General features: G+C 42.2%; 1 protein-coding gene across 2 annotated transcripts; it reads left to right on the top strand.

Annotated features, from left to right (window-relative positions):
- Positions 1 to 1,965: 1,965 nt before the first annotated feature.
- On the top strand, positions 1,966 to 27,848 carry LOC127620712 (synaptophysin-like). Of its 2 annotated transcripts, none has more exons than XM_052093908.1 (8): positions 1,966 to 2,088; positions 4,214 to 4,279; positions 12,729 to 12,853; positions 13,836 to 14,034; positions 14,178 to 14,369; positions 15,793 to 15,931; positions 17,214 to 17,402; positions 26,802 to 27,848. In XM_052093908.1, the coding sequence occupies exons 1-7, from the start codon at positions 2,071 to 2,073 to the stop codon at positions 17,369 to 17,371; spliced, it is 897 nt and encodes a 298-aa protein (XP_051949868.1). In that variant the 5' UTR covers positions 1,966 to 2,070; the 3' UTR covers positions 17,372 to 17,402; positions 26,802 to 27,848. The 2 variants fall into 2 exon arrangements, with proteins under 2 accessions (XP_051949868.1, XP_051949869.1); XM_052093909.1 differs by having other exon boundaries at positions 26,220 to 27,848.
- The last annotated feature ends 61 nt before the right edge of the window (positions 27,849 to 27,909 follow it).

Below are 27,909 nucleotides of genomic sequence, written 5' to 3'. Positions count from 1 at the left end.
TGTGCCAGGGCATCTGTGCCGAGGGGAGCCTCGGTCAGAGAGTACCAAAGTGGGCAGTGGGAGGATTCTGGGGAATCAAACAGGTCTATCTGTGCTTGGCCGAATCGACTCCAGATCAGCTGGACCACCTCAGGGTGGAGTCTCCGACTTGAGCCACTGCGGACTCCAAAGTAGGAGACGACGGGTTGTGACATTCGACAGTGTAGGTTGCCTTGGCGGCTGATGTACACAATCGTCGCTGTGTTGTCCATCCGAATCAACACATGCTTGCCCCGGATCAACGGCAATAGCCTCCTCAGGGCAAGTAGTACTGCCAGCAACTTGAGGCAGTTGACATGCCAATGCAATGGCAGGCCGTTCCAAGACAACATGTCCCGGGAGTGAGCTAGGATTAGCCAGTCGCCGAGATAGTTGAGGATGCAGACGCCCACTTCCCTAGAGCTACATAGCAGCCAACATGACAAGATACACAAAAGCTGTGTTGAGTGGAGGTACGCCCTCACGTGGTATAAAAAACCCACACTATGATCTACAAATGATCAGTAGAGATCAGCCACCATTCTGGCATATAGGCATACTGTATGTAAATGTATATGAAAATGTAAATCAAACAAAAATACTGGCGGTCATCATGGAACAGTGATGTTATCAGATGCTAGGCCCACTAATAGTACTTTGATATCACTTACTGAATGATTTTGACATTAATGTACCATGGTATTTACCTTACTCCAAGATACTTCAAAGAATACCATGATAATATCATCATTTATGTCCAAATAAAAATTGTATTGGTACCATGTGAAAAAAGAAAAAAGTTTAAACTTTTCACTTTTAATTAAAGAAATATTCCGGGTTCAATACAAGTTAAGGTCAGTCGGCAGCTTTTGTGGCATATTAATGATTACAACAAAAATACATTTTTAATCGTCCGTCCTTTTTTTTTTTTAAAGCAAAAATTGAGGTTACAGTGAGACACTTACAATGGAAATAAACAGGGCCAATTTTTTGAGGGTTTAAAGGCAGAAATGTGTAGCTTATAATTTTATAATAGCACTTACATTAATTCTTCTGTTAAAACTCATGTGTTGTCTGAGCTGTAAAGATGTTTATATCATAGTTTTTGCAGTCTTTTTAGGGTTTGTTGACATTACATTGTCATGTCACGAAGCTGTAAAATTGGCTACAACTTCACACAGAAAATGTTAGTAAGCGATTTTATCACACTAATTGTTTACACGCATATTGTTTACATCTTGTGATTATTCTTTTGAAACAGTGGGTATTTTAACATTTAAAATTGGCCCCATTCACTTCCATTTTAAGTGCCTCACTGGAATCCAGATTTTGCTTCTTTTTTTTTTTTTTTTTTAAAAAAAAGGAGGAACGAGTCCAAATTGATTTTGTGGTGATCAGTATTTTGCCACAAATGTTGTCGTTTGGGCAAATTGTAGCCTATTGAACCCGGAATGTTTCTTTAAAAGTGTTAAAACTTAAAAATAAAAAATAACAAATAAAATACATGCAAAGATACCCAATTCAAAGCAAAGAACAGAAAATGTTTCAATCATATAAAATCAGTTCTAAGAAATCTTATTTATTGATTTGCTCAAGATGTGCTACCAGTGATTTTTCCTAATTTATTAAAGTCCTTTGCCAGACTAAATGCATTGCCCATGATATCAACACATCTGATATGACCATATTGATTTCGTTTATATATTTCAGCAAGATCATATGTAGACATATTCCAATTCACTAGTGTTTGGGAAAATATATGTTTCATAGAAATGGCCATTTTTGTATCATTTTGAAATGAATGTTCCATATATATATCTATATATATAAAGAATGAGAAAGAAGCGTGTTTCCGTAAAGGACCCGGATCCGTAAACAAGCATTGACATCTTACACAGCCGACAGATTAGGCTACTATCATGAGCTTTATATTTACACAGCAGCGCCTGTGAGTGGCATTATTAATAGTGGAGTGGAGCGGATCGCTACTCCCGGATGTAGCTGCGGTCTGCCTCCTCTCGTTTGATCCCCATCACAGAACAAGCGGTCGAGATGGATGTTGTCAACCAGGTAGGGCTTTCAATCACAGATATTCACGCAATTAATTCTACAGAAGATGCAAACGCTGCACTCTCAGTACTGTACAGGCCAAAAGACACATTTTGTTATTTGGTTATATAGACTGAACAGATATTTGACGTGCACGAAAATACCAAGAGACGCGGTGACTTCCAGCGAATCGTTTTTTTTTATTTTCTTGTCCGAGTCCGACTGGATATCACCTAAATAAACACAACAGAAAAGCCATGCTATCCAAGATAATTCGTGGAATAATAGCACTTTGTGGTGCAATTGGCGACGGTGGTGTTATTATATCACTATGTATTTTCTGAGAATGAGAGAACGCGAGTGCAATAACTATTTCCAAAGGCAGAGGTATCGGTCATATAGCTTAACCGACTGTTTATAGCCTTCAAAACTTATTTGGGATGAGACATAAACAGAGACCTAGTCTTTGATTTATCTGTATTTACATTGATGTCGGACTCGCGAGCAAAGTGTCTTTTGAACACCGGCTCTTTTTATTGATTTGGTCGAACCGATTCGCATAGCTTCACAAGACTGTCAGTTTTAACTTTGTGAGTGACTTGTTAGAACCACGCACAACCTATGTAACCTAACAGAAAACATTCCGATAAAAAGTAGCATTGACAAAATGTGTTTTACAACAAAAAATGTTACGTTAAATTCCAAATTCTAGGAACGAATTGGTGAAACGCGAACGAACCGACTTGCTATAGTGAATCAGACTTCCCAGTGTCATTTGCTCAGACATGTCGTTTATTAGTTATTACATCGTGACAGAACGGGGGTATCAAAGTCTGGTTACACCAGCTTTCATATGGTGTGCGTGAACATTAATGGGCCAGGTGTGAGATGATTGATGCTGGTACTGCATCAGTCTGCAGAGTGCCGCAGTCACCGCTCTCTGGCTTGTGCCTGCTGTGCGAATAATATATATGGGGCTGTAAATGCACGCCGGTTGCACTTTCATAGAGAAAACGTTGAGATAAGCAGCTTTGACTAATTCTAATGCTTGCAAAGTCTCCCTCCAATCTTGCGTGCGCTCTATTGGTCAGTTGCTCTGGACGCTGCGGCGGGCAGATCTGTCGTCATCTCTGACGTCATCTCTGATCTCTGAACTGTCAGGTTATTATAGTGCACTACCTGCATTATTTATCACAATAAATGCATCTCTTGACAGACAGACAGATAGAACAGAAAGAGTGATAGACACAGACAGACAGACAGACAGACAGATAGATAATTAGATAGATAGGTGGATGTGTGTGTGTGTGGGTGGATAGACAGACAGATAGGTGGTGGGTGGAAGGATGGACAGATGGATTGATGGATGGGTGAGTGGGTTGATGGATAGACATACAGACAAAGAGGTAGGTGGGTGGGTGGAAGGATGGACAGATGGATGATGATGGATGTTAGACAGACAGAGATTGGGTGGATGGATGGATGGATGGATGGTTAGACAGACAGAGATTGGTTGGATGGATGGATGGATGGATGGTTAGACAGACAGAGATTGGATGGATGAATGGATGGATGGACGGATGAGTGATGGATGGGTGGGTGGATGGATGTATAGACAGACAGAGAGGTGGGTGGAAGGATGGACGGACGGACGGACGGACAGACAGATAGATAGATAGATAGATAGATAGATAGATGATGGGTGGGTGGGTGGAGAGACAGACATAGAGGTGGGTGGTTGAGTGTGTGGGTGGAAGGACATAGGGATGGACGGACGGACGGATAGATAGATGGATGGATGGATGTGTAGGTGAGTTGATGGAGTGGTGGTGGTGTAGTGGGCTAAGCGCATACCTTGTAATCAGAAGGTTGCTGGTTCAAACCCCACAGCCACCACCATTGTGTCCTTGAGCAAGGCACTTAACTCCAGGTTGCTCCATGGGGATTGTCCCTGTAATAAGTGCACTGTAAGTCGCTTTGGATAAAAGCGTCTGCCAAATGCATAAATGTAAATGCATAAATGTAAATGTAAATAGACAGAAAGGTGGGTGGATGGATGGACAGAGAGACGGGTGGGTGGATGGATGGATGGACGGACAGGTAGATCTTGTCTTTTTGTTGTTGACATTATGTATTTGTTTTTCAGTTGGTGGCCACTGGGCAGTTCACAATCATCAAACAGCCGTTAGGATTCATTAAAGTCTTACAGTGGGTGAGTAACTGTAATTAGTGCTTGCAAGGCAAACAGGCTATTTAAATCTGTCATATGTTTTCTTCCTCTTCTTTCATTTCTGCAATTATTGTAGAACTTATTTTAACCCTGTTTAAAATATTAAAATATCCAGATTGTCACCCTGCTTAAACTTTATATTGTAGACAATTTCAGGCTTATTTTTGGTTTATACTTTCTCAAGAAATGTAAGATTACGTACACTTAATTCAAGGGGCAGTCACACACATTTTTTCGGACACCGTAACAAACTGGAATATCATGTCATGTGTGAGGGCTTCTGGTTTTAATAAATAAAAAATAACATATAATTTTATATTTCAAATGTATACTACTCATTTTCCTGCAACAATAAAAACACTCAGCTTTTTAAAATGTTTTTTATATTTAGCCCAGAGGTCAGTGCGTGAGGTTTTGATCTTCTATTGGTCACACATCTTTTTTTACTTTCTTTCCTCTTTTTTATTTTCTTCATATTCAAGGCTGTAACCACCATATTCAATTTATAATACTTTTGGATCAAGATGGGGGTTTTATTTAACTTTGGTCCCCCCCATATTAATATGTCATTACACCCATGTTCATCCAACTACAAAATCTAATTTTGTAATACAACTAAAAAATCTTTGAAATGTCATAAAATATTTGAGATTACAACATTTAAAATTGTATTATTATTAAATGTATTCTTTTTTTTTTTTTTTTTTACTGAAAACCTTTTTCTTCTCAAGCACTGCAAATCTAATTTTTAATACAATTTTGCAGTAAACAACACTCACACATACACATGGTATTGTGCACAGCTTGAGTGGGTGGGAGTCCCTGGTGTTGCTTACATAATCACAGTGCTGCGAGGAACTTGGTGGTAGTTTATAACTGATGGTCTAAAGATCTAAAGAATCAAAGCTGATGATTATGAATCTTGTGAACATGTTTGCATGTGGGTTTGTGTGCATATTTAAACTGTACGCCTGTGGCTCTAAGAATGATTCAAAGTTGCATACGATACTGAGATATTGTTTTTTTCTTTGAACTGTACTGTATATTCAAGGTAAACTGTACATGGCAAATGCTAATTTAATGCAGATATTTTTTACCTGTCCTTCTCAAGCTGAAGTTAAAAAAGGATTCAAACAAAATTCACATCTTATTATGCATTTATGTATTTTATTATCAGAGGTAACAGCAAGCTGAAGCATCATTTTGATGTACTTTACAAAACAAAATTGTGGTACTATGTTACATAGGTGGCTTTGCTGCAGTGTTGAAATACAATGTTAGTTTACTGCGATAAACTGAAATGGAATGTTAAAAGTTCTGCTGCTCAAATTGGTCTGTGCTTACCGAAAGTCGAACCACTGCCTACAGTATCCGCAGCTGGAATTGTTGTTGACCAGTTTTTGGGTGAAATGTCGACAGAGTGGCACCAAAAGCTAGTTGTATTTTAGTAGTGCTGTCAGTCGAAAACATTTTTAATCAGGATTAATCGCATAATCTTTTCAGTTAATCGTGGTTAATCGCAGATTTTGAAAGATTTTGACTCTAAATATACGTCTTTTCATATCAAAATGCATTTATTTCCTTCTTAGAAAAGAAAAGAAAACAATATGTAACAATTTTATACTCAATTAACATTTTCCATGCAAAGCCCTCCACAGTATAAAGATAGAAATGCACTAAAATAGCACCAATTCAAGTAACATTAAACATTTCCCAAAGTCTATGTGGGAGATTGACAAATTGAAAGAACTATTCACAACATAGTTTGCGGTTTCATTACAATGGGCATTAAACTCTTAAACTGTCATCCTCCACAATATTATTCTGCTGGCAGACTGTGGCTTTGTTACAGCAATTGCACAGCCATATTCATGATTCACATCAGGGTGCCAACGCCAACTTCAAGCATAGCTTCGAACTCCACGTGAAAAGCGATTGCAGTCAAAAACGTCTCATTCTGCATTTTGGTGATAGTTAAGACTTTACGTGCTCCTGTTGTATTTAAAATGCACCTTACTTAGGCTGAACAATAATTGATTTCTGTCACAAGTTCATTCTGGGCTTGTTTTATACAAACAATACTATTAAGAGCTCCTTTCCCCATCACTTTATAGCTGACATTGAATCACTGTTGTGTGTATTTGTTGTGTGTGCATCAGTGTAACAACAAATTGCACTCATCATTGTTTGATTACTTCCTGGTTTCCATAGGACCAGAACCTGTGTCTCGGAGGTAGCGCTAGAGGGAAATGTGTTCACTTGATTTGATTCAAAAATGTGTGATGGGCTTGGCACTTGTGCGTACAGTAACTCAGTGGAATGAGGAAGACTTGCCACGATATCGTAATTTTCACATCGATGTGGTGTTCATGCTCAAACCGACTACACCGACTAACATATTACCGCTGGTTGGATGCTAAGTGGTACTATGGGGTAATTTTTGTTAAGCAATAGCCTACACATTAACGTAAGGCAGCTTGATTTCAAACTTTGAACTTTTTAAAATAAATTTTAGTATGAAAATGAAGAGCAATTAAAATTTGTGTTGTTCAGATCACTTTTCAACAGTTGTGAAGGGCAACATCTCTCCATCATGGGCTACCGGTCGGGTATTTTGTTGTTCGAACAAATCTCTTAATATGGGTTGTTGCAGGTATAATATTGATGTTTTATTACCTTTCATCCCAGTTTTATTTCCTCTTAGGTCTGGGCGATATGCAAGAACATGTTCACTATATTTTTATTAAAGATATACATATATATATATATATTAGGGCTGTCATTCGATAAAACATTTAATCGAATTAATTACATGGTGTCCCGATTAATTAATCGCGATTAATCACATATACAAATATTTGCTGAGAAAGCCCCTCATATAACAATAATTCAATATATAAAAATTATTCATATTTATATCAATATATAATTATACAGTTATCTTTAAATATTTAAAAGTTCAATGTTTCAAGTTAAATATAGTTTAATACTCAATCTTTAAACACATCTTGAGATCCCTTAGTTCGCATTTGCGCTCCTTCAAGTGTTTTGAACGCAAGAATGTAACGCATTGTTGTTCAGGCGTTGCTCTGCCTACTGAAGTGTTTTCTTCACTGTATAAACTGTGCATTTCTCATATAGCTGAAATTACACTCACTGCCCTCTGGAGTAAACAGGTGGTACTACAAGCTTGCAAGGAATCTTCCTTATTATGGTGCGATTAATTGCGTAAATGTTTTTTACGTGTTATATTTGGTCAAATTAATCGCACTGAATTAACACGTTAAATCGACAGCCCTAATATATATATATATATATATATATATATATATATATATATATATATATATGTATTGATCACAATATCCAATTACATCATCAACTCCCCGGCTGAGGGATCGGTGAATATTCTTGCTTTAGTGATTTTTCATTGAAAATAAAATAAATTTTAATAATGAAAAACTTAAACTAAATCCATTTCTAAATTCAAATTGTCCAAGAACCAAAAAAGCAGTTAAAATAATGAAGTGGTCCCAACAACAAAAAATCATATATAACCACCTTTCCATTTACCGTTACGCAAGTATCCGTCTATGATAACAGGCGGAAAATAACTAATACAAATTAAGATCTAAAAACAATTATAAATATAAACATAATTATAATGATGATAATAATCACTGCAATATAAATCATGGTTCAAGGTGAATGTGTTTTTGTATGATTTTATGTTTTAATCACAGATGTATAGGCTGCAGTTGCATTCACAATGAACTGCTCTGTGGAAATAAAACGAAATGAACACAAAGCAACTGCTGAGTTGAGATGATCTGAGGTCATTTGCCGCATTCTCATAGTCGATACTATCTTTGCAAAAGATAGACTGAAGACTGAAACAAAGAAAGAGTAAAACCTTTACATACGTGTGTTACACGAGACTGCACGCCGAACAAACAGCGCATCAAACATGAGCGTGAATGGCTTTTCTGCCATCTGTTCTTAATAATATAATAAAATGTGTTTCTTAAAGCACGTGTCCATGTGTCTAACAGCATTTCTTGTGTCATTCTGAATCCAAGACGTCTTACAGTTACCCACCATGCACATTATATTCGCTACCTACAATTAAACATCTTCTGTAAGTGTGCGTAAAGAACATCTGGTTTTCAATGCGTTATATAGGCTCATTTATTATGGGTCACAAACTCTTCATTAGGCAGCTGTTCTTTATTTAAGGCTATTCTCTTTGTTTGCAGATGCCACTTATATATAATACAGTGGCATTCAGACATTTTAAAGTGTGACTTAATTGTCCAAGAGTGTCCAAATAATTTTTAGGGCCACTGTGCATGCACCTGTTTTCTGCCTGTCTGTGTACATGCGCTGTATGACCTTAGCATGTGTGTGTGTGTGTGTGTGTAATGTGTAGTAGTTTGGCACAGCGTGTGTAGAGAGTGACAGATGGTGAAGCACCTCAGTAAGATTAATTGCCGGATTTTCTATTCAATCGGATCTTCCTGCAGTGAAGAAGGGTATGGTAAAAATACTCTGACCGACTAATCTGTGTGTGTTTGTGTGTGTGTGTGAGTGTGAGCACGTGCCTGCTCCATTGTAAAACTATTGCATTTAAAGTGATAGTTCACCTCAAAATAAAAATTATATAATTGTTTACACAATTTCATGTTGTTCCAAGCCTCTTTGACATTCTTTCTTCCTTGGAACACAAAAGGAGATGTTAGAGAGAATGTTTGCCTCAGTCACCATTCACTTTCAATGTATGGAAAAAAGGTGCAATGAAAGGCATACGGGTTTGGAATGACATGAGCGTGAATAACTGACGACTGATTCCTTTGAGGTGTTGCATTGTTAATGTTGTAATTCCAAAGGATTCATTTAAAGTTATTGTGATATTTCGTGAATGCCCAATCTTTGTCACCTTTGTCACTCAATTGCTAAATATCCATGGCAACAAGTGCAGCACAGTAGCCAGGAAAGCTGCATTTATTTGCACAATGTGTGCTTGTGTGGGCAGTGCTTTCTGATTTGTTTAGCAGAGAACAGGTGCTGTGATCGTATTGGTTGACAAGTGAGAGGATCAAGGATGCAGCAGTTGGAGAAACACTGCTGTTGGCTGACACATAGAAAACACACAATCACACACAGTAACATGAAACGACTTTATATTTTTTTATTTCTGTAATTCCCTGTGACTTATCAAATATTCTTCATTTCATTTCTCACATTTATTATATTAAATGTGACACCAAATGGGAACTGACTATATTTTGGGATTTTATAGTTTTATCAACTTTAGTTTTAAATTGAATGCAATTTTGTTAACAGCCATATATGTTCATTAACGGGAAAGACTGGTCATCGGGAGCTCCGGGACTTTTCCCGGTGGGCCGGTCTGTCAAGTAGTGGGCTGAAACGACTAAATGGTCGCATTTGGCAAACTTTTCCCATCCTTGCGACTCCAAAATAGCCCTACTCTTATTTAATAAGCACTGTCATTTACTGCTTGGCATGGGAAACACCAAATACTCCAAAAGTGTGACAAAACGGCAAAACTTGATTAAACCGCGCAGTGCATCCTCTGGCCACAGCACGAGAGCAGAGCTAGACTGGCCCACCCGTGCAGGGCTGACGGTCCTGCTCTGGGCTCGTGCTGTGCAGTCCAGTGGTTAAACACAGAAGGAGATATGGAAAACTTAAAGTCCCCGTGGTATTCAAAGCTTGTTGAAAACTGATTAAACAGCCCAGACATTCTAAAAAGCTGTGATGAGGTAAACAGGAAAACACTGTGTGCTTTTCAATCCACACATCACCATTCATATTACATTACAGTTAGTAACACAACTGTAGAAACTAGGATGTTTTGGCAGAAATATTGTATATATTTACATTAAATGTTACTATTATTATAATTACAATATATTAGGGGAATATCCCTATATATATATATATATATATATATATATATATATATATATATATACAGTTGAATGTACAGTTGATGTACACACACACACACTGGCAGCCAAATTCTTTTAGAATTTTACAAAAAGCCATCTGTTAAAAATTTTTTTTACAATGGTGTACACTACAGTCTTCAAAGACAAAGGACAACTGGCTCTAACAAGGACAGAAAGAGATGTGGAAGGCCAGATGTACAACTAAACAAGAGGATATGTACATCAGAGTCTCTAGTTTGAGAAATAGATGCCTCACATGACCTCAGCTGACAGCTTCATTGAATTCTACCCGCTCAACACGTTTCATGGTCTAATGGGAAGAATTGCAAAGAAAAAGCCACTTTTGAAACAGAAAAACAAAAAGAAAATGTTTAGAGTGGGCCAAGAAACAGACATTGGACAACAGATAGTTGGAAAAGAGTGTTATGGATCTTAACCCCATTGAGCTTTTGTGGGATCAGCTAGACTGTAAGAATAAAAAAATGTCTTATGTTTCCAGGAGTGTTGGTTATTTATGCTTTTGAAACATTACAGACATTACATCAGAAATTAGCATAAATTATTCTGATTAAATGTAATGGCCAGCATCATCCAATCACTGCCAACCAAGTTAATATAAAAGTTTGCATGAAAAATTCTGAATCTATGTACTAATCACCATTGTCTGCCAAACATGTTGTGTTTCCAAACTAAAACCTGAAACTGTTATGCACACTGTAGCCTATACTGAAGCCAAAATGTAATGTCCACGCATGTGGGGGCGGGGTTTCAGATGGTTAAAAAAATCAGAATAAGCAAGAAAACCATGTTTCCATGACATTTCAAATGATCGAGTTATGCTGCCTTCATGTGCTATCGGAATAATCGTTAACAGGAGTTTTCCACTCGGAAGTTGCACATAAACGACCCCCCAAGGCATGTGCACAACACGTTCACATATTGGATAAACCTGTAAGAATGTGGCAGGGCGGAGGGCGGGGCCGGGTCGTGATCCTACTCACCCGGTCCCGTATTAGGATAATCAAGCCTCCGAGAGGGATAAAGGTCGACTGCAGAGGATCATGCGGGAGAGAGAGAGATCGTTTACGGACATGTCCGTCATATGTGTGTGTTTGTCTTTTGTTTAGGTTGTTAATTAAAATATTTGTTACATTGTCAAGCCGGTTCTCACCTCCTCTCCTAGAACTCGTTACACGTGCTGAAATACGGAGGAGGAGGATATGCAGTAGAGTTCTGCCCTCCTCCACTCTATTGGCGACAGCCTCCGGGCAGATCAGAGGCAGACCTCCAGCCCCTGGCGACGGACGCCCGCTCTCGGGAACAGAAGGTCGCCCCCTGGCAGCGTTCTCCGCTCAGGCGTCGCAGCAAGCCCTCCCTGCTCGGCGATCTCAAACCCCTCCGCGTTTCAGCGGCTTGTAGGTGACTCCTCCGCCCTGGCAGCAGCCCTGACCGCTCCAGGCGGTTTGTTAGGAGCCCCTTCTCCCCTCGCGGTCGGCGGCCGTCAACCTCTCCCAGGCGGCCGGGCTCCTCGTCCCCCAGCAGATGGGCGTGGCTGCTCCGTTGGGGTGGACGGTAGTGGCGAGAACTCTTCTACGGCGTATCCCTCCTCCTTCCCGGGTTTCGGCACCAGTGTAACGTAGTTCAAGGGAAAGGAGGAGGCGAGAACCGGCTTGACAATGTAAATAATATTTTAATTAACAACATAAACAAAAGACAAACACACACATATGACGGACATGTCGACACAATCTCTCTCTCCGGAACGATCCTCTGCAGTCGACCTTTATCCCTCTCGGAGGCTTGATTAGCCTAATACGGGACCGGTTGTGTGTAGGATCACGACCCGGCCCCGCCCTCCGCCCTGCCACAGACGGTAAAGGTGTTTTCATGCAAAATGAAATCAGGGTAATGGGCAAAAATCTACCCATGTCGACCAGTTCGATTATGACCTTTTTTGCATTTACATTTGTTTACGTTGGATGTAAATAACTTTACCAGCGTTCCTACCAGCTTATCCAATGAACGTAAGTGTTTAAATCTATTCATTCCATGCAAAAAAATTGAAATCCACTCCAGCAATCTCTATAAAATAATAATACATTCTTATCCAGTAATCACAGATGACTGTGATTGGTCTGTCTGACCAGCGCTGAGAAAAGTAACATGTACGACATGGGTTGGGTGACCTGGCAATGTCTACATGCTGTCTTAGCAGCGGTCGGAAGAATATTTTACACCTGAACAATGACACTAAGAAACATTAATAGCTATTTATTTGAGAATATAGAGTTAAAAATTTAAATATTACAATTATTATTTATATTTACAATTGTTATTTGTTTACCAATCCAATTTCAGGGTCTGTTTCACGCTAATTTCCATTCTACCTGCTTATTTTATTTTGTTGGTATATATTTACTGTACATAACTCACACACCTTTCTTTTTCTTCCTCAGTTCTTTGCCATTTTTGCGTTCTCCACCTGTGGCGGTTACTCTGGAGTGTTTCGTCTGAGTGTGGAGTGTAAGAACCGCTCAGAGAGTGACCTGAACATCGAGGTTGAGTTTGGCTATCCGTTCAGGTCAGTGTTCATGTCATTCCCATCCAATCATGTCACAGCACAGCAAACACAATTTTCGTTGAGTCACCCAGTTCACATATGGTGTTGTAGTTCTGGCATACAGTCAGGTATTTTTTCATGACTCAAATGTCTGATTCCATAGGAAAACCTTTTTTGAGTGTTAAGGTTCTTTAGAAAACCAAGTACACAAGAGGGCTTCACTTGTCCTCTGTTAACGGATGACACCTAGAACCTATAGTGTGACATTAAAAACTTTTTGAATCTCCAAAGAACTATATAAATTGCATATATTAAACATCTAGGGGGCCTGGGTAGCTCAGCGAGTAAAGATGCTGACTACCACCCCTGGAGTCACGAGATCGAATCCAGGGCATGCAGAGTGACTCCAGTCAGGTCTCCTAAGCAACCAAATTGGCCCGGTTGCTAGGGAGAGTAGAGTCACATTGGGTAACCTCCTCGTGGTCACTATAATGTGGTTTGCTCTCGGTGGGGCACGTGGTGAGTTGTGCATGGATGCTGCGGAGCCTCAACATGCGCTCTGTCTCCGCAGTAACGCGCTCAACAAGCCATGTGATAAAATGAGTGGATTGACAATCTGACACAGAGGCAACTGAAATTCATCCTCCGAAACCTGGATTTAGATGAGTCAATACACCACCACGAGGACTTAGAGTGCATTGGGAATTGGGCATTTCAAATTGGGGAGAAAAAAGGCGAAAATAAATGTTAAAAAAAATTGTGGTCATCTCTTTATTTTCACATTTAGTTCATTTTGAAGGAAATCCAGTATAAAGTGAATTAAATTGTTTGGTGTCAATGAAGGAGAACTTGAGCTGTCCCAATGGGGCTGTGGGGGTACATCAGACAAAAGTATTTGGGAAACACTGATAAAGGCAATTTAAGAACTCACAGTGAAAATGTTCTTGTTAACAATGAAGAACACACAGATCTGGACACATTCACAGATTCTCTTTCTCCACAGACTGCACCAGGTGTGGTTTGATGTTCCTACGTGTAAAGGGCCGGAGCCAGAGCGTCTGTTTCTTGTGGGAGACAACTCTTCTTCTGCTGAGTTCTTTGTCACCATCGGTGTCTTTTCCTTCCTTTACTCAATGGCAGCCCTCTCTGTGTACATCTTCCTCCTGGAGAAATACCATGAGGGAAACAAAGGTGCTCAGGCTGTGAGTCTTCGTCGGGAAAGCAGTTTGAAAAATAAAGTTTTATTTAAAAAAATGCATTTATTCATTACATATTGCGTCACAATTTGAACCCTTAACAAAACCTGCTTGCTGAAATGGTTGCGTATTGTTCTGATGTTCCGTAGGATTTTGTGGTGACTGCTGTCTTTACATTTATGTGGTTGGTGAGTTCAGCAGCATGGGCCAAAGGTCTCTCAGACGTAAAGAGGGCAACCGACCCTGATGATGTCATCAACCTCATTGATGCGTGTGATCGTGAGGAGAATCGCTGCAAAGAAATCCATGAGCCTGTTGTGTCTGGCCTTAATACATCTGTGGTGGGTACATTATATATAATAGTGCTGAATTTTTAACTCTATATATACTTATTTTCCTGTCAAAATAAATGTTTTTCCATCTTAGGAAAGAAATTTAAAAATATGTTACAATATAATGCTTTATTATCATTTTCAAAACGAAGTCTTCCACAATATAAAGATAGAAATGCACTAAAATAGCACCAATTCAAGTAAAATGAAATGAAACTGAAAGAACTAGTCCCAGCATAGGTTGCATATTCATGGCAATGGGCATTACATCTCTTAAACTCTCATCCTCCACAATGTTAATCTTCTGGTAGACCGTGGCCACTTTGTTACAGCAATCGTGAAGCTGCGTTCATGATTCGCATCAGGGCGTCAACCCCAGCGCTGATTTGAAATCCACACAAAGAGCTTGTGCAGACAAAAAACGTCTCATTCTGCGTTTTGGTGATGGTTAAGGCTCTTACATAGGCTGAAAATACTTGATTTTTATCACAAATCCAATCTGGGCTTGTTTTGTACATCGAATAGCATTAAGAGGTCCTTTCTCCATCATTTTATCACTGAAGCGCTGATGTGTGAGTGGAGAGATTTTTATTATTATTTATTATTTTCTTTTAATAAACAAAGAAATATATATCACGTTAGTAAACCTATATAGATATGAAATAATCATAAAAATATGATTTATGGAAGGGGGTTAGTCAGACTATTACATATCTTGGGTCTTTAATAACCCTATACAAATTTTTTGAATGCTATTTTGTCTTTATTTTTTTGTTTGTTTGTTTGTCTTGTTACACTATTCAGAAGAGAAAGGTTGAATAATACAAAATAATTGTGGGCATAACCTCAAATAATGGATGAGGTACAAAGGGTGGTATGAGGTCAAGGGTCACTAAAGACTGAGGTGTGCATTAAAGTGTTGTTCCCTTAAAGGGGTCATGAAATGCTGTTTTTTTTGTCACTTTATTATCCACTGATAATGTTAGTGAAGAATTTTATGCACCAAAACAGTCATAATGTTGTCATATATGATCATTGTCCACCCTGTCTCTGGCCCTCTGACTGAAACGCTCAGTTTTGGCCTAAGCGCCTCCTTAAAACTTCAACGTAAACGCCCACTGTTATGATTGGCTAACAGCATGCAGCCCTTCGAAATCAGCCATATTTAAAACTCAATCGGAAAAGAATGAACAACCCCACAATATTATAAATCTACATTTCAGAGTTGACACATAACGCACATCCAACACATTGCATCTGAATATATTAAACTGCTCATCTCAAGCACAACAGTTAACACTCAGCACCAGAAACTATCAAACAGTCATGACATTTGAAATATTCATGAATTAAATGGTTTACTTACATTAAAATGATCAAATGAGTGCATATGTGCAAGTAACCAGATGGCTCATTTCTCTGGTTCCTGCAGGCGTTTGGGTTCTGTAATATGGTGCTGTGGGCAGGGAACTTGTGGTTTGTCTTCAAGGAAACAGGTTGGCTTGCAGCCTTTGCTGGCACTTATGCGCCCTCTGGAGAAAAGCAGCCAGCACCAGACTCCATCGGCCAAGGTAGGCGCAGTCAAATGTAAAAAAAAAAATGACCCCCTCTGTGAACCTGGTTTCTCCCGAGGTTATTTTTCTCCATTAACCAACATCTTATGGAGTTTTGCGTTCCTTGCCACAGTTGCCTTTAGCTTCCTCACTGGGGGTCTTAATACAAATATAGTTTACTTATTTTTTCATTTTATGGGTTATTTGAAGGCACAATTTTCAATTATGTTTTTATTTAACAGCACTATTATGACTCGAAGACATTACTATATTACAACTTATTTTTCTGTTAAAGCATAATTTTCTGTAAAGCTGTTTTGAAATGATGTGTGTTGTGAAAAGAGCTGTACAAATAAAAATGACAATTATTTGGGTTAACGAACTGTCCATATTAAGTCTACTTTTAGGACCATGAAGATTTTTTTGCATTGTAGCATTATTTTCATGAACATTAAGCACATTTCCCTCACTAATTTCAATTATTGTAATTAAGCAAAATAAATACAAATAATAATACGTGTTCTCTTTACTGTAATACAAAAAATCTGTAATACATTAATGAAAATCATCCTGTCAGCTCACATTGATTTTTAATCTTAAAATCGGCATAAATTAACTTTAGTTCGACAAATGCTACCATGATTTGTAAATACTTGACAATTTATTTATGGAAAAAAAAATAATATATATAAATATATATATATATATATATATATATATATATATATATATATATATATATATTGCATTACAGTAATGAGAATTAATATTGCACAACAATTGGGTTTCAGAAGTAAATATACCATTTATTTTTCTCCAAAGACTTATTAATTTTAAACAATAATTTATAAACCTCTAAAGACAGCCCTACCATGAGCTCTGAGGTTGTTAATGATAACTGTTATTTTAATTTCATTAAAAAAAAAAAAAAACGTTGAATAATAGAATTCCTCATGGAGAACTACACTACCCATGATCCAGCAGAGAAAGATCCACCAATCACAGAATCACACCCAATAACATGACACACTGTGAATGACGCACTCTTAAGCTACTTATATATTTGAATCAATCTGGATATTTTGCCTAATACTTTAAAAATATTAATTCAATGCTTATAATTAACATATTTAAATAAATAGATATAATATTTCTTGACAGGTTTCATGAGATTCACCCTTTTTAGGATAGTTGACATTTGAAATGATTTACATTGTGAATCATATTGGTCCAACTGGGGCATGCCCTGATAATCCATAATCCTCTTTAATTATGTTCTCTGTGAAATGAATTATTCCAGGCTATGAGCAGGAAGGTTATGGACAGGAACAGTATGCCAGCTCCCAGGGCGGGTACCAGCCCGACTATGGCCAACAGGGGGGTGGATATGAAGGTGGAGGCTACAACCAAGGAGTGTATGGTCAGGGCGCACCCACCTCCTTCTCCAATGAGATGTGAGCCCAGCCACAGTGGCTGAAGCTCTGCACTGGTGAGTGAAACCAAATATTAACATTCTCTCAAAATGTACTCACCCCCATGCCATCCCAAATGTGTCTTTAACTCTTCTGCTAAACACAAAGATTCTTTGAAAAATATTTCAGCTCTGTAGGTCCATACAATGTAAGTGAATGGTGACCAGACCTTTGAAGCTCCAAAAATCACATAAAGGCAGCATAAAAGTAATCCATAAGACTCCAATGGTTAAATCCATGTCTTCAGAAGTGATATGATAGGTGTGCATGAGAAACAGATAAACATTTAAGTCCTTTTTTACTATAGTAAAAGAAGATTGAAATATTGATCTGATTCTCACCCAAAGGGATTGCATCACTTTAGAAGACATTGATTAAACCACTTGAGACTTATTGATTACGTTTATGCTTCCTTTGTGTTTTTTGGAGCTTAAAAGGTCTGGTACCTAGACTTGTCCCCAAAGAGAAGGGGTCAGGATGAAAAGGCTCAAACTCAATTACCTGATTCACTGTGTTAGGTTTAAGGACCTTGGGTAAAAAAGATGGATTTGGCCAGGGGGAAACCCCTGCATTTTCTGCCTTCCATCTCAGGCAGTCTTCACTGACCGACAAGGAGTGAAACTCGCTTACTCTCTTGGCTGAGCAAATTGCAAGGAAAAAGACTGTTTTCAATGTCAGCGACTTGAGGTCAGCTTGTTATAAATGTTCAAACAGGGCTTTAGTCAATGACTGCAAAACTACAGTGAGGTCCCATGAGGGTGATCTCACAATTCTCTTTGGGTGCAATTGGTCCAAAATCCAATAGTGATTATTGGCCAGCCTGGTTTGCCACCCCTGGTATGTAAACTACACTGAGAGAGGAGAGTCTCGGAAGGCTTTCTTGTCATCCGAAGGCAACGCACTGATCTGGTGCTGCCTTAGTGACCGATGTGATACTCCACGGACATGTTGTCTGATCTCACCAGAACATGCTTGTTCTGTATTAGTGTGAGGAAAGCCCTCAGCTTTCCAGCACACTGATGTGTTCTAAGGTCCAATGGAAACGTATCGGTTACCTAACGTAACCTCGGTTCTCTCTAGATGAGGGAACGAGTATTGCGTAAGCTAGCTTACGCTACGGGAAAGATTCATCTTTTCTGAGATATTGAAGCCAAAAAATTATCCTTAATTTTTGTATCCATTGTCAACGCAGTGCGGCAGCTGCAGACATTGAGTGGGCTAGCTAGCGAGCTCATAGGTTGCTCTGTGGCAACTGCTGCAACCTATAGACGAGCTTGGGCGAACTCGCATCCAATGAGAGGCGTCCGCGTGCTCACTGCATCAAAGCCCGCCAAAATGGGCGTGACTAGAGTGCATATAAGCGTAGTTCGTAGGCTGGAACCCTGGTTTTCATTGACTGAAGCGAAAAGTCGCTGCGTGGCGCTGAAGCACGGCCGGCTACGCAATACTCGTTCCCTCATCTAGAGAGAACCGAGGTTACGTTAGGTAACCGATACGTTCTCTTACGAGATGTACTCTCGTATTGCGTAAGCTAGCTTACACTACGGGAACCCATTGTCAACGCCGTCTGGCTCAAGCATCCACTGTATGAGCCCCAGGGAATTAAGGGGGACCCGGGGAGCCCTTATGAGTGGGGAAATAATATTTGGCCGGCAAGAATGCGGGTCATTGATTGTGTAATACATAAGCACATAGTGGGAAGGGAACAACAGAGCGGCGGTGCCGGTCTGTGTGGAATGTGTCCCATCAGTGCAGCTCACCAGGGAGCTGTAGCGTATTAAACCGCTAGTAGTTTTGCCTGCAGAGCGGGCACTTCCATATTGTAAAATCTGACAAAGGTGGAGGGGAAGTCCATCCCGCTGCCACACATATGTCGTGAATGGAAATCCCGCTGGACCATGCCCACGAGGATGCCATGCCTCTAGTGGAGTGAGCCCTAATGCCCAACGGGCATGGCAGGTCTTTGGCGTGTATGCAGCAGCAATAGCGTCCACTATCCATCTAGATAGTGTCTGTTTCGAGGCGCGAGACCTTTGGTGCGCCCTCGAGCGAAACAAAAAGCTGCTCAGAGCGTCTGAAAGCGCGCAGTATACAATCTCAGTGCTCTGACCGGGCAAAGGAGATTGGCGTCGCGTTCGCTATCGGTGCTGGCAGCGCCGATAGGGAAATGACCTGTGCTCTGAAAGGAGTACCGATCACCTTGGGAACATAGCCGTGTCTAGGCTTTAAAATGACCTTGGAGTCACTTGGTCCAAACTCAAGACACGCAGCTGACAGACAGCGCGTGAAGGTCTCCCACACGTTTGACTGATGACAGGGCAGTCAGAAAAACGGTTTTGAGTGAAAGGTATTTCAAATCCACGGATTGAAGTGGTTCGAAAGGGAGGGCTTTCATAGTTTCGAGAACTATAGAAAGATCCCAGATAGGAACCAATGGGGGGGCGCGGGGGGTTCATCCTTCTAGCTCCCCTGAGGAAGCGGATGACCAGCTCATTTTTACCCCATGACTGGCCGTGCAGGGGTTCAGCGAACGCCGCAACGGCCGCCACATACACTTTGAGCGTGGATGGGGATCTGCCCTTATCCAGCAGCTCTTGTAGAAATACGAGCAGCGATGACACCCCACATGTCCGCGGGTCCAGGTCTCTGTCGGTGCACCATTTTGAGAACACAGACCGTTTTGACGCATAGAGTCTTCTCGTGGAAGGGGCTCTAGCGTGTATGATGGTGTTTATTACTCCTTCTGGCAGAGCAACGGGTAGTCATTGATCACCCACTGGGGATGCCAGATTGTGCCGCAAGCTTGAGAGAGGAGATCTGCTCTCACTGGGATGGGCCACGGCGCTGTCAGTGACAGCTGCGTAAGCTCCGGGAACCATGTCTGATTCTCCCAACGCGGGGCTATGAGGAGCACCGAGTGACGCGTTTCCCTGATCCTCTGCATTACCTGTGGCAATAGCGAGATGGGAGGGAAGGCGTAAAGCGGGCGTCTGGGCCAGTCCTGGGCCAGCGGCGTCCTCGCTTCGAGAAAAATATTGGGCAGTGAGAGTTCTCTTTGGGCGCAAAGAGGTCTATCTCTGCTCTGCCGAATAGGTGCCATAGCGTCTGGACTGTTTGAGCGTGCAGGGACCATTCCCTGGGGAATATTGTCTCTGGACAGTCTGTCGGGCCGTCGTTCAGGTGGCCTGGCACGTGCATCGCCCTCAGCGGCGCAGGTGGCACTGGGACCAACTCAGTATGCGTTTTGTCAGATGGAAGAGGTTCCTGGATCTGACACCGCCCTGACGGTTTAGGTAGGATACCACAGATCTGTTGTCCGAGCGGACCAGGGCGTGGTGACCCTGAATGACCGGGAGAAAGCGCCGCGGCGTACTCGACCGCTATCATTTCCAGACAATTTATGTGAAGGAGCTTTTCCTGAACTGACCATAGGCCGAAACCGGAGAGCCCTCGCAGACCGCGCCCCAACCCGTGTTGGGCGGCGTCTGTCGAGATGACTTTTCGGCGAGATACAGCTCCCATTGTCACTCCCGCTGATACCATTCGGCCACTGTCCAGGGCTGCAGAGCTGATATACAGGTCTGAGTCACCTTGATGGGCTGGCGGCCTGTGGCCCAAGCCCGGCGAGACGCGGGTGTTTAGCCAATGCTGAAGCAGGCGATGTGCAGTAAACCCAGCTGAAGTACTGCTGCGGCTGAGGCCATGTAACCTAGCACTCTCTGGAATTTCTTCAGAGGCGTGAGGCTGTTCATCTGAAAAGATGCGGCTAGTCAGCTGAACAAGGCGTCTTGCGCTGTGTAGATAAGCGAGCCGTCATTGCCACGGAGTCTAGTTCTATTCCCAGGAAGGAAATGGTCTGACTGGGCTGTAGTGAGCTCTTGGTCCAATTGACTGCAAGACCCAAACTGTTCAGATGGCTGAGGAGAACTGCTCTGTGAGACAGAAGCTCCATATGTGACTGAGCCATAATCAGCCAGTCGTCCAAATAGTTCAGAATTCGCAAACCCTGACTCCGCAGGGGTGCGGCGCCGCATCCATGCACTTCGTGAAAGTACGGGTGCTAAGGACAGGCCGAGCGGAAGGACGGTGTATTGATAAACCTGGCCGTCGGCGAATCTCAAGAATGGCCTGTGACGGGATTTATCTGAATCTGAAAGTATGCATCTTTCAGATCGAGAGAAATAAACCAGTCCCCTGGCGCACATGCGCTTGGAGTTTCCTGATTGTAAGCATTTTGAGCGGTCTTTTGCAAGCACCTTGTTCAAAACCCTGAGATCTAATATGGGTCTGAGGCCGCCGTCTTTCTTGGGAACAAGAAAATAACGGCTGTAAAGCCCGACTTCGCTCAGAGAGGGTGGCACTTTTCTATGGCCCTTTTGCACAGAAGGCTTGCTATTTCTGAGCGAAGCATGCACGCTGCTTCCGTGTTCACAGTGGTTTCGAGCAGCTCTGAAGCGAGGAGGCGGCGATCGAACTGTAGCAAATAGCCCTGTTGTATTGTGCTTAACACCCACTTGGATATCCCTGGAATAGCTTCCCACGCTTTGAAGCGTAACGCTAGAGGGTGAATGGCCAATTCGCTCTGATTGCCGCACACAGAGCTGAACAAAATGTGTGGCGCGTTTAGTGTGTTCATGCATGATTGCTCGCAGACAGCATGAACAGGCTGTTTTGTGAGTGACTTCCGATTGGAATGAATGGGGAAAGAGTCACATCTGTTACGTGATGCGTAAGCATAGTCATGGGCACGGGACTTACACACAGAGGAATGTTTGCTGGCCGTGTAACAGAGCGGGCAGAGAATGGGCACGCGCACGCATTTGTGGGCGCCTTCATTGACTCTGCCTCTCGGCGGTTCAGTAACCGCTTTATGTGAGCGTGCTCTGGTGGGGACCACGAGACATGCAGTGCTTGTGTGCAGAAGTGAACACTGGATTGTGGGCACATTTTCTACACATAGGGCTGGTCGTGTGACAGAGCAGGCAGAGAATGGGCACGCCAGCGCATTTGTGGGCGCCTTCATTGACTCTGGCGCTTCGGCGGTTCAGTAACCGCTTTATGAGAGCGTGCTCTGATAGGGGCGCGGGATGTGTTATGCTTGTGTGTAGAGGCGAACACTGGGTTGTGGGCACTTTTTCTACACATAAGACATGTTTGCTCTTTACAAGATTTATTTGGGTCGCCGTGAAAGCGGCGTTTGAGTGCTGAGCAAGCGGGCAGTGTCACCGGCTTGTTGGCTGCTAAATTCACCACTGTAGTAGCCTGAGAGAAGGGGACTGACAGGGGCAAAGCTTTGACGGTGGTCCGGCCGGCGGGACTGAGCCGTCGTTTGTTCAACAAAGTTAGGAAGACTTCGGTTGCTCTGGTTTCAGCGTTACCTTAAATCGAGGCCAGCGGGAGGGCAGCGGTCTGCGGCGGCTGTCTGAGCCGTGATCGAGGCGGCCGCCCTGTCGACGCTGAGAAGTCTGAGTTTGTTGAACTGGGCGCTGTGAAGAGGCTCGTGCAGGAGGCTGATCACGTGAGCGGCCTGCAGAGGAGCTAGTCGCGATCGCGGCAGGAAGAGGTTCATGGCTTGGGTGGCTTTCTGGACTTCTGAGAAGCGGTCAACAATGCCACTCACCGCGGAGCTGAAGAGACCCGGTCGGAGAGAGCGGTGCGTTGAGGAACGTGGAGCGCTCTGCTTCTCCCATGTCGGCTAGTGTTAGCCATAAGTGTCTCTCGGTCACAGTCAGCGAGGCCATGCACTTCCCTAGAGCTTGGGCTGCAGCTTTGGTAGCCGAAGGGCGAGGTCTGTCGCGCCTGTAGATCAGTAACAGCCTCTGGGTGCCTGCCTTTCTCATCCCACTCCCGAAGAAGGTCTGCTTGTAGGATCTGTAAAACGGCCATTGAGTGCAGAGCAGATGCGGCTTGGCCGGCGGCGGAATAAGCGTGGCCAACATAGGCGGAAGTCTATGTTAGGCTTGGAACGCCATCTCGCGGAGGGCGGACAAAGGTGTGCTGCTACCGAGTCCTCGACCGGGGGGATGGAGGAGTAGCCTCTCTCAGTGGCGCCGTCCACCGACACGAGAGAGGTGGAGACGTGGGAACGGGTCCTGGCTGAAAAAGGAGCGTTCCACGACTTTGCAAGCTCTGTATGTAATTCCGGCAGGAAGGGAGCGGCCCGGGCCGCAGGTGTAGAGCGGCGATGGCTTTGAAGAAAGCAGCCGTCGAGTCTGTTGTGTGCCTGCTCAGGGGGCGGTGACCACTCGAGCCCGAGGCGGTCAACGGCCTGTGTGAGGAGGCGTGTTAACTCCCTTTCGACTCCGGCGCGGGTCCTGCTGGATTCCTGGGCCGAGGAGGAGGCTTGGGAGCCTGACCACTCCTCGCTGTCCGAAGCCATGATGGAACAGCGGCCCTTATCCTCTGCCTCGTCATCCGAGATGGCAGCAGTCGCGGCCGCTCGGCGGCAACTGCGGCGTCCCGGGGCGGGGAGGGTGAAAGCAATGCTTTCGAGGGAGAGGCTCGGCGAGGCAGTCGCTTCAACCACAGTTTCCGGCAGCCTTTGTGAGCGGCGCTTCTTCCTGCGCGGCTGAAGGTAAGGCGGCGTGGCGGGTTCTGCTTTGAGCGCCGAGTCGAGCCCGCAGGGTCGACATCGGTAGCTCCTCGCAGAAATCGCATCCGCCCTCAGTGAGGGCGAGCTCTGCGTGCCCCAGTCCCAGGCAGAGAGCACAGATGATGTGGCGGTCTCCTGTGCTGAGAAGGGCGCGACATGAGGCGCAAGTGGAGCGAGGCATCTTGAAAAAGATGCTCGTACTCTTTTGTGAATAGTTCGTGAGAACTAGCTTGCTGAATAAAAGGATACGTCGTCGGATGGCGTAGCTCGCAGGATGGCTGAAGGTGGCTGAGACGGCCGGCTTCTTCTAGCGCTGTCCACGCTTGCTTGATGCCCCTCGAATGGTGACGCGGCTTCCAGGTCAGCGATGCGAAGAGCTTCGCTGAAGAGATGAAAATCAGGGTTCCAGCCTACGAACTACGCTTATATGCACTCTAGTCACGCCCATTTTGGCGGGCTTTGATGCAGTGAGCGCTCGGACGCCTCTCATTGGATGCGAGTTCGCCCAAGCTCGTCTATAGGCTGCAGCAGTTGCCACAGAGCAACCTATGAGCTCGCTAGCTAGCCTGCTCAAGGTCTGCAGCTGCCGCACTGCGTTGACAATGGAACAAAAATTAAGGATAATTTTTTAGCTTCAATATCTCAGAAAAGATTAATCTTTCCCGTAGCGTAAGCTAGCTTACGCAATATGAGAGAACCTCTCGTAAGAGAACTCCCAGTCACCTCTGACATTCTTGCCTTCCCACACTGCTCCCCATCAGGGAAGCATCTGTTCATACCATTGTTGGTCTCACTGGGATGTTCCCCAACGGGACCCCTTGCAATAACAAACTCTGTTGTTGCATGGGCATAAGGCTTGAATGCAATTTTGTGTAAACTTCAGGTTTACCTGTCTGTGCACTTTTGTGAATTTGGAAGCTGTTCAGCCACCGTTGTATTGGTTGGGCTCTGAGAAGACCGAGTGGGACTTCAAATCAAAAACTCTCAACTTTGTTTACAAAGTGTCGGGAACACAAACAACTAATATTAAGAATGAAAAAGATACTCATCAATACGTGCCCTTCCAAACGGAGTGTAGAGATAAATAGGGGAAATCCACCGCAATCCTCAGGTACGTGAGGCACCTGCACACAATGTGATGGATTGAAAATCCGATTCCTTCTGTAATAGCATTTAAACACGAGCTACCGACCCGGTGTCAGATGAGGTGAGAAAGGCAACAGGAAGTGGTCGGCTTATCCGGATGTTTATATAGTAAGCCAAACCCTTAAGGTCAGTATCCTGACTTTGTTGACATTAGGTCATGGAGATAAGCAGTAGAATGGTGTCATTCAGTGTAAGACCGTGGTGACGGCCTGAGTGAGGTCGAAATAGATCCTGATGATCATGTTATCCAGCATGATTTGAGAATGCTCCAAAGTGCATATCGTGTCCTTCAATGAAAGCAAGGAAATCTTTTCCTTTCTTTTCTCCTTCTGACCTTCAGTTAGCATTGTCAATATCACAAATTTGACCTCCCGGGTCAACTTGAGCCGTTTTAGATTTAAGACAGATTTACATCAACTGAACTTCAACTTTACTGCCTGAATCTTCATGACATCCTCCACAGAGGTGATTTGAACCTGATGATGTAAAAATGTATAATTTTGTTTTTTAAAAGTAAGTTATTAAAAAAGACCCTTTGTAGTCCCCAAAGGACAGTTTGACCCGTTAATATAAAGAGATGCAAGAAAGATGTAAAACGTTAGTCCAGTACCATGTTATACTCATATTGCATGCACATAATCTCTCCCTGAACATATGAAATCACAACCCACCTCCCACACAGACACACACTCTATGACTTACTATTACCAAAAATGACTGAAATATGCATTAGGAAATTAGTAATAAGTAGGTTAATGATTTATGATCAATTGTTGGGGGTAAAATTGGTAAATTTGGATGTTTATTTGTCATTAATAATGCCGGGTCAATTTGACCCGGTGAGGTCTACAGTGGAACTTGATTTTCAGGACCAAGGAAGGGTTAAAAAGAAAAAAGTGGCTAAGAAATAGTACTGATATTTCTTCGTTATACATCAAAATTTTTCTGTTTAAAACATTTTAAAATCCTAAAAAATAAATTTTTGTTTCCAGGTTTGAATTTGAGTTTGTGCATGTGTTATAGGCTAAATCTGTAAAATCGTAAAAGCATTTTCACTAATTGCTAATCATTTTGTTTGTGTAAACTCTTTCCACAGATTACAGCAAGTTGCCATTCATGTGATCAGCTGGCGTGGAAACTGCAGTATTAGCTATGTTTCCACTTTCTTAATTTTTTTTTAAAAGGGAAGGGGGAGGGGCACATACAATCATAACTGAGGGCACATGCATTGGGCCCAGGAGGAAGTGTGCGCTGTTGTGGCAAAAAATTATCAACCAACCATTATCACTGCGTAAGAGACACTCTGACTCAAACAGTCTTTTAAAATAAATGTATTCTTGCAAGAAGACCCAGTCATTACACAGCAACCCGTCTGTGTCATGAGAGAGTGTTTTTTATCAGGCAGGGCTGCCTTTCTTATACATTTCCCCCCCCCGAGGTCAACTGGCAGAAGCAGATCTTCCTCCCCCCTTCTCTCCCTCTGATACAGGGACTAGGCTACTAGGCCTGATTTACTATTAACCAGCCCAAACGTACCCCCCTGTACTACATGACCTCTGACCTGAAGAGGGCAGAGGTCCCCACTCAGCCTGGACCGAGGTGTCTCTGTTCTGCTGTTCAGTCATAAATACTGTCCCTTGTTCAGACATAAATTTCCCAATGTCTTCTCTCTTTCCAGATCAGAAGACCAGATGGCATTCCTGTGCGATGACTGAGTCTTGACCACTGATTATCAAATATTTCTACAACAGCGCCTAATTTTAATATGCTGCCTATTCTTACTTTAAATCCTCTGGGGTATTACCCATCCTGTTATAAGTAAACACTTGAACATGCATCCAAAAAACTAGTTGAGAACTATTATGGATAGGTAATGTACGGGACATAGTTTAAATGAATTATATCATTTTTAGTAATATTAAATTGAATCAGTGTTTGTCTGTGTGGTGTAAATATGAAATATATTTAAATAGATATACAGTATTGTGTATTGAACTTAACGTTGCTTTTTATATTTGTTATTTAATTTGTAGTCCCCACATTTGTTCACTTTCTTTTTATTTATTGTAGTGGTGTTTTTCCCATATTACCAATCCATCATCATTGTTCAACCCACAGTAAGAGCTAACCTTAAACCTTCTACTGAATGTGTGATATTTTTCCTTATTTATTTGTGTAAAACATTCTTCTAAGGTTTGTAAGAACACAAATTAGATTTTGAGTTATGTGCCAGTAACTGCTACAAGAAAGTATTAACAGAAGTCAGTAGTTTGAGATGAAATTAAGGGAGAGAAACTGATTAAACATTCAAACATTACCCAAGACTACATGGATCTATTTGGCCCCTGTTCTTCATAATGTACACACAAATTATGCAGAAGATTTATGTTCGTTAGTGTTCTGGTTATATATATCCAAACCTTTATGAATATAACATCATTTCAAATGTGCAGATATGTGTTAGTGATGATATTAAAAGCTATATTGGAAAGTGAACACTTTTGAAGTCTGGCATGAGAACCTCAGTACTTGAGCATCGGTTCTAGTTCTGTGTAACACTGCCGAGTTGTGAATGAACTATTTGTATCCTTCCTGAAAATTCATTTCCATGTGTTTTGGCTTTTTGTTGATACTGAAATGTATTTTATATGCTGAATTTCACATGAGGATTCTTTCTTTCTCTCCCTCACTATATTGTCTGATAATGCAATAAAATGATGTTAGAGATGGGTGTGGTGATTACATTAATAACCATGTGTGTGTTTGATAAAATACTCAATTTACAC

Source organism: Xyrauchen texanus, chromosome 27, assembly GCF_025860055.1.
Source record: "Xyrauchen texanus isolate HMW12.3.18 chromosome 27, RBS_HiC_50CHRs, whole genome shotgun sequence".
NCBI classification, from domain to species: Eukaryota; Metazoa; Chordata; class Actinopteri; order Cypriniformes; family Catostomidae; genus Xyrauchen; species Xyrauchen texanus.
This window is presented reverse-complemented; position numbering and strand designations above follow the sequence as displayed.